Source organism: Podarcis liolepis (assembly GCF_965112155.1).
Source record: "Podarcis liolepis genome assembly, chromosome: 13".
In the NCBI taxonomy this organism is placed as follows: domain Eukaryota; kingdom Metazoa; phylum Chordata; class Lepidosauria; order Squamata; family Lacertidae; genus Podarcis; species Podarcis liolepis.
Genome location: NC_139573.1, coordinates 2,752,143 through 2,765,523, shown reverse-complemented (window position 1 = coordinate 2,765,523; position 13,381 = coordinate 2,752,143). Strand labels below are relative to the sequence as shown.

The 13,381-nt window shown below is 50.3% G+C and overlaps 1 protein-coding gene and 1 long non-coding RNA gene across 4 annotated transcripts in view; both read right to left on the bottom strand.

Moving 5' to 3' along the window:
* LOC310692274 overlaps window positions 1-13,381 on the bottom strand; it is a 77,546-nt gene that overhangs the window by 13,216 nt on the left and 50,949 nt on the right. The gene's annotated exons all lie outside the window — the stretch shown is intronic.
* The window catches only part of FXR2 (FMR1 autosomal homolog 2), a 32,252-nt gene continuing 24,558 nt past the window's right edge, over window positions 5,688-13,381 (bottom strand). For all 3 annotated transcript variants that reach the window (XM_083472612.1, XM_083472613.1, XM_083472614.1), the window contains 5 exons: window positions 13,042-13,254; window positions 10,648-10,848; window positions 8,225-8,320; window positions 8,005-8,111; window positions 5,688-7,111 (listed from right to left, as the gene is read on the bottom strand). In XM_083472612.1, the coding sequence (XP_083328738.1) occupies window positions 7,013-7,111; window positions 8,005-8,111; window positions 8,225-8,320; window positions 10,648-10,848; window positions 13,042-13,254 (716 nt within the window). In that variant the 3' untranslated portion in view covers window positions 5,688-7,012. The remainder of the gene's footprint in view (window positions 7,112-8,004; window positions 8,112-8,224; window positions 8,321-10,647; window positions 10,849-13,041; window positions 13,255-13,381) is intronic.

Below are 13,381 nucleotides of genomic sequence, written 5' to 3'. Positions count from 1 at the left end.
ACCGGTTTTGTCATTTATTTATTTTTGGAACTGAGAGTGGTACCTGCCCCTTCCAGCTTTTAATCAATAGCACCACCTGCCTTTGCTCCAGATTCCGTTTGCAAACCAAGAAGCAACAGCGACCCCTCTGAGCATGCCTAGAGTGCATTTTGCTCATCCAGTGTGGCATAAGAGTTGGAGTTTGGATAGGACTGAGCAGGGACGCAGGTGGCGCTGTGGGTTAAACCACAGAGCCTAGGACTTGCCGATCAGAAGGTCGGTGGTTCGAATCCCCGCGACGGGGTGAGCTCCCGTTGCTCGGTCCCTGCTCCTGCCCAGCTAGCAGTTCGAAAGCACATCAAAGTGCAAGTAGATCAATAGGCACCACTCTGGCGGGAAGGTAAATGGTGTTTCCGTGCTCTGCTCTGGTTCACCAGAAGTGGCTTAGTCCTGCTGGCCACATGACCCGGAAGCTGTGTGCTGGCTCCCTCGGCCAGTAAAGTGAGATGAGCGCCGCAACCCCAGAGTCGGCCACGACTGGACCTAACGGTCAGGGGTCCTTTTACCTTTTTAGGACTGAGTAGACGCACCCTGCTGCCCCAAGGAAGGCAGCTCGCTTTGGGCTCAGTCCCTCCCAGCCTGCCCTACCTCGCAGGCTTGTTGTTAGGGGAAAATATATATATGATGGTGCGGGAAGAATATCGCGCATGTCTTTGAGAATGTGGATAAAGAGAAAAGAAATATGAAAACGCCTAAAATTTGGAACATTGGCTGGTTAGTTAATATGCCAATTGTCTTACCAATGCCAGGATGGTATAAAATAGATAGATAGATAGATAGATAGATAGATAGATAGATAGATAGATAGATAGATAATGTTTTTTTAACATACCATTTTCGACAGTAATTAAACATATTTTTACATCTTACTCAATTTTTTTGACTTCCATCCGTCCTGTCTGAAAATTTTCCAATCCAATCTCTTAGTATACATTTCTTATTTTCCCTGTTACATTTAAAACCCATAACAAATATCTCTATTCTTTATCTACTTTGTAGCACTTCATATATTCCTCCTTACGAAACTTCTTGTAGTCCTACTGGCCTAACTTGTTGGTTACAATTGCTAAGAGCACATATTGATATAGGAATGTATTTGATAACATGTAAAGAAATATACAATAATAAGAGCACATTCATTTGTAAAAAAGGAATATACAACTGGAAAGACAGGAAGTCTAGTGTGCTGGTATGTATATGATTTTTGGAAAAAATTGTTGTTTTTTCTTATTTGTTCTTACTTTTTTTGTTTCATTTTCTTTCTAGGTATATAAAATTTGTATATAATTTTTCTGTATGTGTTGGAAATTATATTATAGTAAGTCCTGTAATGTAATATGACAAGGTTTACCAATGTAATATAAGAATGTTAATAAAGAAGGCTGATGGCCGGAGAATGGATGCTTTTGAATTCTGGTGCTGGAGGAGACTCTGGAGAGTCCCATGGACTGCAAGAAGATCAAACCTCTCCATTCAGAAGGAAATCAGCCCTGAGTGCTCACTGGAAGGACAGATCCTGAAGCTGAGGCTCCAAGACTTTGGCCACCTCATGAGAAGAGAAGACTCCCTGGAGAAGACCCTGATGTTGGGAAAGATGGAGGGCACAAGGAGAAGGGGACGGCGGAGAACGAGATGGTGGGACAGTGTTCTCGAAGCTACAAACATGAGTCTGACCAAACTGCGGGAGGCAGTGGAAGACAGGAGGGCCTGGCGTGCTGTGGTCCAGGGGGTCACGAAGAGGAGGACACCACTAAACAACAACAACAATAAAAAAATAAAATGCTAGGGGGGGAATTATTATTATTATTAGGCAGGCAAGATGGTCTGTGCCTGCAACTTGGAACTCAAAGCAGCCATCAGTAGGCAGAGAATGACGGCAGTTGCAGTCCATCCGTCCCCTCCATAAAAAACTTGCAGGACCGGCCTACTGCATCCTGCTGTTGCTTGAAACGTTGATGGAGATTTCCTCCCCTTTCCCAAAAATGTTCCACCTGTTTACACCTGCCTAGTTTTTCCTCCCGCCCCAAACTCCAGGAGTGCTGTAATCCTCTCAAAAGCCCTGATAGTGGAGTGTTTGAATATTCATTTTTGCTGCAAGGGCTTAACAGCCTCATTAGCAAGTGAAGAGAAGGTCGTTCCCAGGGGTCTGGGCCCACCTGCCTTAAGTTTGATGTGCCATAGGCTTTTTTTGGAAGGGCTGGGGGTTGGTTTTAAGCCCTGACTTAGAGGGGGAAATGTCTTTCCTGTCTGTGCAATGCACTCGGAAACACACCCACCCGCTGGAAAAAAAAAACACCCCTGGGATTATTATCATTTTATTGCATTTCGTAGAATCTTAGAAGTGAAGATTTGGAATGCAGGAATCTCCACCGCTTTCCGAAGGGGCTCCATTCCAGGGTCAAAGATCTCTCAGCATCAGAAAGCTTTTTCTAATGCTCAGTCGGAATCACCTTTGTTGTCTTCTGAATCCTGTGATTTGGGTCCTGTCCTATGGGACACGGGTGGCGCTGAGCCAGAAACTCCAGCGGGTGCAGAATGCTGCAGCGAGGCTCCTCACGGGGTCTCTGCCATGGGAGCATATTCACCCAGTGCTTTTCCAGCTGCACTGGCTCCCGGTGGAGTACAGGGTCAGATTTAAGGTGCTGCTTTTGACCTTTAAAGCCCTTCACAGCCTAGGACCCTCGTACCTACGGGACCGCCTCTCCCGGTCTGCCCCACGGAGGACCTTAAGGTCCGTAAGCAGAAACACCCTAGAGGTCCCGGACCCTAAGGAAGTCAGATTAGCCTCAACCAGAGCCAGGGCCTTTTCAGCACTGGCCCCGGCCTGGTGGAACGCTCTGTCTCATGAGACCAGGGCCCTGCGGGATCTGATTTCTTTCTGCAGGGCCTGTAAGACAGAGTTGTTCCGCCTGGCCTTTGGCTTGGAATCAGTTTGATTCCCTCCCCCCCCTTTTTTCCCTTTCTCCTCCTGTGATGAGGCTGCATTTTAATGTAGTTTAATCTTGTTTTTAAGTTGTATTCATTCAACTTGTTTTTATTATTGCTTGTTAGCCGCTGTCGCCATCTGCAGTGATCATGGAGCCCAAGAAAGTAAAATCTCTCACTGCCTCCATTTCTTCCCCTTCTATTTGCCAGGAGGTGATGGGACCAGTGGCCACGATCTTCGTTTTTTTGATGTTGAGCTTCAGACCATATTTTGCACTCTCCTCTTTCACCCTCATTCAAAGGTTCTTGAATTCCTCCTCACTTTCTGCCATCAAGGTTGTGTCATCTGCATATCTGAGGTTGTTGATATTTCTTCCGGCAATCTTAATTCCGGTTTGGCATTCATTTAGCCCAGCCTTTTGCATGATGAATCCTGCATATAAGTTAAATAAGCAGGGAGACAATATACAGCCTTGTCGTACTCCGTTCCCAATTTTGAATTTTACCCAAGTTTACTCTCATTTGCCTTTTACAATACAGCCAGTTTCGGGGGGGGGGGGGGCGCGAGTGGAGAAGAGCAGCCCAACCAAGGATCAAAATCTGCACCAAAGATGGATCATTCAGGTGGTACCAGGAACTCCACCCCCCCCAAAATAGCATGTGCCCCCACCCCACCTGCAGTTTCTGTCTTCTGAATGCGCATTTCTGTGATACTGGAGATTGGGTGGGAGGAAAGGAAGGGGTGGGCCTACCCCCTTCCTCCTTTACCTGCAGACTTACCTGTGGAAGGGGGGGGGGAGAGAAAAGGTGCTGGGAGGCTTGCAGGCCAGAAGGCTGATCACCAAAGAAGGGATGCTTTTGAATTATGGTGCTGGAGAAGAATTGGGTGAACTCTCCCTACCTTGGATCAAATCTATGCTTCCAGGTGCCATAAGAAAGCTGCAGAGATAGCGCAGGATAGTACGCACCCTGGAAATGATCTCTTTCAGCTTCTGCCTTCTGGAAGAAGGTCCAGGGTTATAAAGACTAGGACTAGCCACCTGAGACCTTGCCAACAAAGGTCTGTATAGTTAAAGCTCTGGTTTTCCCAGTAGTGATGTATGGAAGTGAGAGCTGGACCATCAAGAAGGCTGATCGCTGAAGAATGGATGCTTTTGAATTCTGGTGCTGGAGGAGACTCTTGAGAGTCCCATGGACTGCAAGAAGATCCAACCTCTCCATTCTGAAGGAAATCAGCCCTGAGTGCTCACTGGAAGGACAGATCCTGAAGCCGAGGCTCCAAGACTTTGGCCACCTCATGAGAAGAGAAGACTCCCTGGAAAAGACCCTGATGTTGGGAAAGATGGAGGGCACAAGGAGAAGGGGACGATGGAGGATGAGATGGTGGGACAGTGTTCTCGAAGCTACCAGCATGAGTTTGACCAAACTGCAGGAGGCAGTGGAAGACAGGAGGGCCTGGCGTGCTCTGGTCCAGGGGGTCACGAAGAGGCGGACACGACTAAACGACTCAACAACAACAATGGGCCAAAGTGATGTATTCCAAGCCCCGCCCACTCTTTCGCACCTGAGTAAAATCTGCCACAATTCCAGCAGATGGGACCCGAACCAATGGATTCAAATGAGATTCAGGTGAAACATTAGGACGGGGTCAGCAAACTTTTTCAGCAGGGGGCCAGTCCACTGTCCCTCAGACCTTGTGGGCTATTTTTTTTTTTTTTTGGGGGGGGGGGGAAGAACAACTTCCTATGCTCCACAAATAACCCAGAGATGCATTTTAAATAAAAGGGCACATTCTACTCATGTAAAAACATGCTGATTCCGGATTTAGGCGGCGATTGGGCTGGATCCGGCCCCTGGGCCTTAGGTTGCCTACCCATGCATTAGGACAAGCTTTCAGATAGCAAGAGCCTTTCGGTGGGCTCTCCATCAGGGATTCTTTCCATTCTGCAGTTGTAGGAGTGTCAAGTTGACACAGTGGAGCAAAGGATCTTTCCAAGACAGCGCAGGCTCCCAGGATGAGCCCACCGTGTCTCATTGATTTGTTAATATATTTAGCAGAGTTATTTTTCAGCTAGAGGCACACACCCCTCCATTTCCTCCCCTAACCCTAACCCAAAAGCAGGCAGGGCACCACCTGCAAATTTTACCTTTGTAAAGGCACTGGCAGGTGCAATTTGAGCCCCGCAAGAGTGTCAGTTTTGGGACACCAGCCAGGGAAAAGCAGAAAAGCACCCCAGGAAAGGCAGAGAGACTAGATGAAGGAACGTCTCCAAGGGCTGCACAAAAGCAGCCTGGGACCTGGGAGGTCTGGGTTCGAATTCTGGACCTCAGCCAGGAAGCTCCCAGTGGATGACTGCCTGCCTCATGTGACTGTTGTCTATATTTCTATGATCCTTTCCGGTTCTACAATTTTGAACGTCAGTCACGGGGCCCACCTTCCCAGACAGCGCTCGTTCCAGAAACCACCAAATTTGGTCCTTCTGCAGGTAAGCTGTTAAGTTTGCCAGATTTCTTGTCCACCTAGCTTGGGGAACAGCCTCTGTCCCTCGCACAAATATCCGCTTGTAAGGAATGCCAGGAGCCGCTGGGCATGAGCAGGATGAAGGCTGGGCCGGGACCCCTTCCAAACACAACTCCCCCCCCCCCCCCGGCCACATCTCACCCCCATTTCCCCTCTCTAGTGTGCAGAGGCTGCAGACGTCGGACAAAACTGCACCACCAACTTTGGCAAGACTCGTCGCATTTTATTGAAGGCCTGAGCAGCAGGAGTCACCGGCCGAGGGGGGGCTTCGTTCTCCGCAAGCCGCCCCCCACCGGGCAGAGAGAGAATAGAGACAGAGAGAACATGGCAGGCAGGACAGAAAGCAACCTTGGTATTTAGGCGTTGTAGTTTTTTTCAAGAGTTGGGTTTTTTATTCTCTTTTTAAATACTGTACAGTGAAAAATAAATAGTCTCAACCGTCACAGATCAAATCCCCCCTTTTCCCCCACACACAAACACACAAACTCAAGGCAAGCCGCGCCAGGAGCGACGTCGCCACGTCCGCTTGCGCCCCTAAAAGCCTGGCGTTTTCCTCTCTTTTTGCTGTTGTCTTCCACAGTGTTTTCAGAATCAAAGGGGGGGAAATTAAGAAAAGGATTACTGGTCTGGGGTGGGCCTACAAAGCAGGTGCCTCGCGTCTCCCGTTTCTCCCTAGCAGAGCACCGCCTCGCCCGTCTCCTGGTTTGCAGAAGAGGGTCCTACCTCTCCGTGGCCAGAATCCCCCCCCCCTTTGGGGTGGGGAAAGGGGCGCACAGCCCAAAACAACCTCAGGACGCCCTCTCTGTGCCCTGGGCGGGCCAGCCTTCCTGCTTCGCTCTCCCGGACGTGACCTCGCCTTTGATTTTTCACTAGTCAAAGAGGAAAGGGAACCAAAAAACGGTGTGTGTGTCTGTGTGTGTTTGTCTGCATCGTCATCAGAAGGCACAGGTTTTTCTCCCCCCCTCTCCTTTCTCCAGTTTTGAAAAGCCAGTAATTTTTTTATTTTCTCTCTTCACATTTTTGTTTCTAAACAGAAAAAAACTCTTATAAGTCACCAAAAACAGATGCATGTTAAGTCATAGTAGTTTTTCCCCCTACACTGTGTGCGCCTCTAAGAAAAGGGAGGGGGGTTACGAGCTCAGGTAGCGTCAGAGATTCCCCCCCCCCCCCTTTGACATAACAAGAGGGCAGAAAAGAAAAGAGAGGGGTTTCGTTTTGAATTTTTCACTGCCCTGTCTGGCTGCCACTGCTGAAAGCTTAACCAGCTGTGGTAAAGAAGAATATCCCATCTTTGGCAAGCTTTTAACGAGCGCTAGATCATCATTACCTTGGGATTCGGGTCAATTTGTTTCGTTTCATTTTTTTTTTTTAAATAATGGTTTTGTTCTTAAACAAGAGACTGGTGTGGTGTTTATTTTGTTTTCTCTTTAAGATGTTGCAAGCAGGTGGAAAGTAGGGATCGCTTTCGTTTCAGAGGAGGGTTTGGCCGGCTGCGACTTGGGGCAGGGGCCCCGCACGCATGCGAGCTTAGGACACGCCGTTCACCAGGGCAGCCACCTCCTCGCTGGCGGCGGCATGCTCGCCGTTCTCCGTAGGGCCGTTGACAACCTTGCTGGTGGTCTCAACCTGGAAGAGAAGCCACAAAAAGCAAACCGGTGACCCCCTTGGCAGGCCCAGCAAAGTTGAGAGAGGCATGGCTGCAGCCGGCCTAAATGAGTTTATCACTTCCAGCAAGAAATATAGTGGTACCTCGGGTTACATACGCTTCAGGTTACAGATTCCCCTAACCCAGAAATAGTACCTCGGATTAAGAACTTTGCTTCAGGATGAGAACAGAAATCGTGCTCCGGCGGCATGGCAGGCCCCATTAGCTAAAGTGGTGCTTCAGGTTAAGAACAGTTTCAGGTTAAGAACGGACCTCCGGAATGAATTAAGTTCTTAACCTGAGGCACCACTGTAGTATCTTTATATTTCTTTCATGGTGACAATTTTTCTTCAGCTGTTACTTGAACAGCTGCTGAAACCTTACTTTAAAATAAAAAAAAAAGCAAAACGACTTTTTTTTTAACACGTTTAAAATAAACTTCCCCCAAAATGGCTATTCTCTCACTTCTCAACCATCTTCTTCCGCACTCCGTATAAAAAGGACATTATCGCACCTGATCAGAACTTCACAAAGGCGTCAAGATGGCACAGCATCAATATGCAAAATCCAGTTTCACCATCACAGGCTTCCCAGTCTGGACTGAGGAGCAGGGATCACAGCAGCCTGGCCAGCCCAAGGACAGCTGTGGCAACAAGCCTGAATTGCTTTCTCTGGCTCCCCCCACCGCCAGCCTGCACCCCCCCCAAATATTACAAAGAAAAAACTCTTGCTGCTTTTCTCAGAAGCTACCACGTTTTTGTTCCAGGTGCCCCAAATTGTGGAACACGAACACACACACACACACAGAGCGAGCCTTCTGGGGCACGACGCACAAAGCTCTCCAAAACCCTGCCCAAACACGGCCTTCTCTAACCTTCTGCTTGGGTGTGTTGTCCTCCGACGACTTCTCTCGGCTCTCTTTGCGCGGTGGGTGCTGACGGCTCTGAGACTCTGCTCGGGAAATGTAATCGGCTACGGTGACTGTTGGCGATGGGGAGGGAAGGAAGGGGGGAAAAGACAGAAGGTCACGCACGGAAAAGCCCAAGCAGGTGATGGCGCAGAAGCCTCCCCAAAGGAAGGCCGAACGGCGATACCTTGCTGGCGGTCCCGGCTGATGGAGCCGTCCACACGGTTGCCGCGGTTGCGTCGGCGCCTGCTCCGGTTCCGTCTCTGCGGTTTAGACTCTTCCTCTGGCGGAGAGAAGAGGCAGGGCGGACTCAGGAGGGATAGGAAGGCTGCCTGTCAACCTGAGTGACTCCTCCATGGCTGACCCTCCAAACAACCCCCCCCCCCACGCAGCCTGCCAATGGGCTCACGCTGGCTGCGCATTTGAAGTGCTCCCCATCACAAGCCCAAGATCTGTCATTCCTGAACTGCAGGGGTTGGACTAGATGGGAGCCCCGTCCATCTCCACAGTTCTGCTATACTATTACAGTGGTACCTCGGGTTAAGAACTTAATGCGTTCCAGAGGTCCGTTCTTAACCTGAAACTGTTCTTAACCTGAAGCACCACTTTAGCTAATGGGGCCTCCTGCTGCTGCCGCGCCGCCAGAGCACGGTTTCTGTTCTCATCCTAAAGCAAAGTTCTTAACCTGAAGCACTATTTCTGGGTCAGCGGAGTCTGTAACCTGAAGCGTCTGTAACCGGAAACGTCTGTAACCCGAGGTACCACTGTACAGTGGAACCTTGGTCATCGAGCGCTTCGGCTTTCGAACGCAGACAACCTGGAAGTGAATGCTTCCATTTTCAAACATGCCTTGGAAGTTGAATGGTTTCCAAGGTACGTTCCTCCGTTTTTTCAATGGATTTTGCGCCTTGGTTGTTTATTGTTTCGGAAGCTGAACGGTCTTCTGGAACAGATTACGTTTGACAACCAAGGTTCCACTGTACAGTGGTACCTCGGGTTACAGACTCCACTAACCCGGAAATGGTAACTTGGGTTAAGAACTTTGCTTCAGGATGAGAACAGAAACAGCGTGGCGGAAGTGGGAGGCCCCATTAGCTAAAGTGGTACCTCAGGTTAAGAACCGTTTCAGGTTAAGAACGGACCTCCAGAACGAATTAAGTTCTTAAGCCGAGGTTCCACTGTATTCTCTTTCCTGGGTAGTGACAGTCAGCTCATGTCCCATCAGCTTACATTAATATTAATGAAATATTATTATTATTTCGTTAATAATAAAAATAACTCTCCCTTTGCCCTGAGGTCCCTGGGTGCGTTAGAGCATCGAAACACAGACAATATTAAAAACAGTTTACAAAAACAAGGTGAGTCTTAAAAATATACCCCTCAAGTGTCAAAGGTCAGGCTAAAGAGGTGTGTTAAGGATTTATGGCCCCTTTTGTCTCATTGACAATGGCACTCAACTGGCCAAACGTGAGCAGAATCAGACCCTCAGTTCCAGCCACCACAGGCGCAACTTTAAAGGCAAAGTCGGCACTTTGAGGAGCAGCACTGGATTTATTTATTTACAAAGATATTTCTATATTGCTGTGTTGTGAAAATGTGTTTATAGCCATTTATCTCATAAAATTTGTACGCCTCTTGGTTGTAAAAAACAACAACCACCTTATAAGCGGTTTACAAAACAAGATAAAAAAAAAATTTGCAGCCATACTTCAAAACAGGAATGGGAAGGTTTTCAGCAGGTATTTAAAAGCTGGCGGGGAAGGCAGGTAGGGGCAACCAGAACCATGTTAGACTGACCCCCTCCACCAGGAAAAAGAGCCCATGAGCCCCAACTGTGATCCATGCGACGGTCACCTCCAGACTGGATTATTGTAACTCGCTCTACGTGGGGCTGCCCTTGAGACTGACCCAGAAACTCCAGCGGGTGCAGAATGCTGCAGCGAGACTCCTTACGAGGTCTTCGCTGCGAGATCACATTCACCCGGTGCTATACCAGCTGCACTGGCTCCCGGTGGAGTACAGGATCAGGTTTAAGGTGCTGGTTTTAACCTTTAAAGCCCTATACGGCCTAGGACCCTCGTACCTACGGGACCGCCTCTCCTGGTATGCCCCACAGAGAAACCTACGGTCTTCAAATAAAAACATCTTGAAGGTCCCAGGCCACAGAGAAGTTAGGCTGGCCTCAAATAGAGCCAGGGCTTTTTCGGCTGTGGCTCCAACCTGGTGGAACTCTCTGTCACAAGAGACCAGGGCCCTGCGGGACTTGACATCCTTCCGCAGGGCCTGCAAGACAGAGCTGTTCCACCAGGCCTTTGGCCAGGGCACAGCCTGACTCCCTCCCTCGGCAATCTTCGCAGAGCTCTGGCCCAATGGTTGCTAGTGGCTTGAATTAATTAATTTTTATAATGAATGATTTTAGAATGTTGTTTATGTTGTACTTTTGTACTGTTTTATTGTTGTTAGCCGCCCTGAGCCCGGCTTCGGCTGGGGAGGGCGGGATATAAATAAAATTTATTATTATTATTATTATTATTATCTTCCACATCTCCTAGCTCTTCCTGGTCCCCACAACCTACGGCTGGGAATGGGCCTGCCCCACCCTCCACTCACCCAGGCCATTCTCGTTGACAGACATGTTGTCCGACTCCAGGCCTCCGTCCATCATGGTGGCGTCTTCGTCAGTGCGGCGCCGGCGGGACCGACGCCGGCGGTTGCTGACAGGCTGCGACTCGCTGGCGTCCGTGTCCACGGTCTGGTCGGTTTCGGTGTTGTCCAGCAGGCTGTAAGGGTTGCTGTCGGGGTCTTTCAATACTGCAGAGGGAAGAGGCCGCCCATCAACTGTCTCTGTCGCCACAAGGTGGTGGGGAGGCCAAAACCTGATGCCCTCCACCTCGGCCCGCCTTCCCAAGGTTAGAGAAGCAAGGCACCAGGCTTAGTGGAAGAGGTGCAAGGCTCTGGGGAAGGGTCCTAGACATATAGAATCATAGAGTTGGAAGAGACCCGAAGGGCCATCGAGTCCAACCCCCTGCCAAGCAGGAAACACCACCAGAGCACTCCTGACATATGGTTGTCAAGCCTCTGCTTAAAGACCTCCAAAAAAGGAGACTCCACCACACTCCTGGGCAGCAAATTCCATTGTCAAACAGCTCTTACTGTCAGGAATTTCTTCCTAATGTTTAGGTGGAATCTTCTTTCTTGTAGTTTGGATCCATTGCTCCGTGTCCGCTTCTCTGGAGCAGCAGAAAACAACCTTTCTCCCTCCTCTATGTGACATCCTTTTATATATTTGAACATGGCTATCATATCGCCCCTTAACCTCCTCTTCTCCAGGCTAAACATGCCCAGCTCCCTTAGCCGTTCCTCATAAGGCATCGTTTCCAGGCCTTTGACCATTTTGGTTGTCCTCCTCTGGACACGTTCCAGTTTGTCAGTGTCCTTCTTGAACTGTGGTGCCCAGAACTGGACACAGTACTCCAGGTGAGGTCTGACCAGAGCAGAATACAGTGGCACTATTGCTTCCCTTGATCTAGATGCTATAGCCCAAGACAGAACCCTGTGGCACCCCACTAGTCACTCTTCTCCAGGATGAAGAGGAACCATTGATGAGCACCCTTTGGGTTCGGTCAGTCAGCCAGTTACAAATCCACTGAGTGGTAGCATAGTCAAGACCACATTTTACCAGCTTCTTTACAAGAATAGCTGTCAAGCGTCCCTTATTTGGAGGGACAGTCCCTTATCCCAGCGCCATGTCCCGCTGCTGTCCCTTATTGATGATGTCCCTTAAATTTCCCGGGTTTCAAAGGAAGCAGCTCCTCTCCCTCCCTCCCTCCCTGCCGGTCAGGGAAGAGGGCGGCTCCAGCTGTGTTGCTTGGCTGCCTGACCCGCCCCCCTCCGGCCTCCTCTCACAAGCCTCGGCCCCTGGGAGCCCCTCCCCGCCGGGACTGGTGGGAGCCTCGGGCCCTTCCGCCGCCATCCTCCTCGCGGCCGCCGAACTGAGCGTCTCTGCCTGGGGCCTCCCCTCTGCCCGTCACTGCCGCTCCCACTAGGCCGCACTGTGGCTGTGCCGCCGAAGGACCCGAATGAGATGGGCAGCCTGGCATGGTCTATGAATTGATGAGGAGCCTTGAGAGGAGAGTGAGGGCAACCATAGAGAAAGCAGTTCAGAGAGAGGAGGAGGAGGAGGCAGAGGCGCGGGCCGGTGTTCCAAGGGCTACAAGGGAAGGAGCGCAAACGCTTCTCCCATAGATTTGTAGTGGTAGACTAGCATAGATGGTCTGATCTGCGGGTTTACTTTGGGCGCTATTTTCCCCCCCCTTCCTCCCGCCCCACCTGATGGAATTGAGAGCTGCAGATGGAGTACGAGAGAAAAGACACAGAACTGCAGCAGCATCTTCGTAGCTTGGACTTCGTTTTGCGCAAAAAGTGGTTAATGCTTGTAGTTATTTAATTGAAGTGTTTCATCGGCTGGTGTCTTGAGCAGCAACCTCTGGAAACGAAGGGCTAAAAACCGGCGCTGCTGGTCCCTTATTTTCAAGGCTGCTGGACCCTTATTTTCAAATCTGTAAGTTGCCAGCTATGGTCCCAGGGGCCTCCCATCTCCTTCCCAAAGCTGGGAAAATGCAAAATAGGCTTTGGGCCAGAGGTGGGAGGACTCTAGGACTCTGTCAAAGGGTCCTCACGCTGCCTTCCCAAAGTCTTGCTGACCTGGCTTTGTGGGGGGCAGTGTTAGGGTGTCAGATGTTCCAAAAAAAAGGCCTCGAAGGCTACCACATGTTAGACCACCCTGTCCTAGGCCTTTGTCCTAGGAGATCCAGAGCTCAACAGCCACTGATGGGAGGGGAGGTGTCTTTAGGCTGTTCCCCCACCAAGTCACAGCAACGCTTGAATCCAGCTGCCCACCCAGCCCAGGAACATCCTGCTCAGGGTTTGGGACACAAGAGTGATGGAGCGCGCCCCCGCTTTCTGGCTGCGGGGAACCCAAAAAGGCTTCCGCTTCTTTCGTACCTGAACTGATGGAGGAGCTGTTGTACTTGCTGCCGCCTCCTCCACTGCTGCTACTTCCGCGAGGCGCCGGAGCAGGTCCCCGCCCCCGCCCCGCCCCTGGCCGTCTGCGGTTGTCCTCCGGGCGGGGGTCACGGTCGCTGAGTGGCGGGCACTCGTAGTCCTCTCTCTTTTCCGACTCCGTTTCCGAAGCGTTGGACACGTCCGAGTTGGTAGCTAGGGAGACGAGGCGAGGAAAGAGGGGGCGCAAGTGGGAACTTAAGTGGCTGGGCTTAGAGCAGGGGCTCCGGCGAGCTGCTCTCAGCAGACACCCAACCCCTTTTAGAGTCTGGATGCTGCAGGT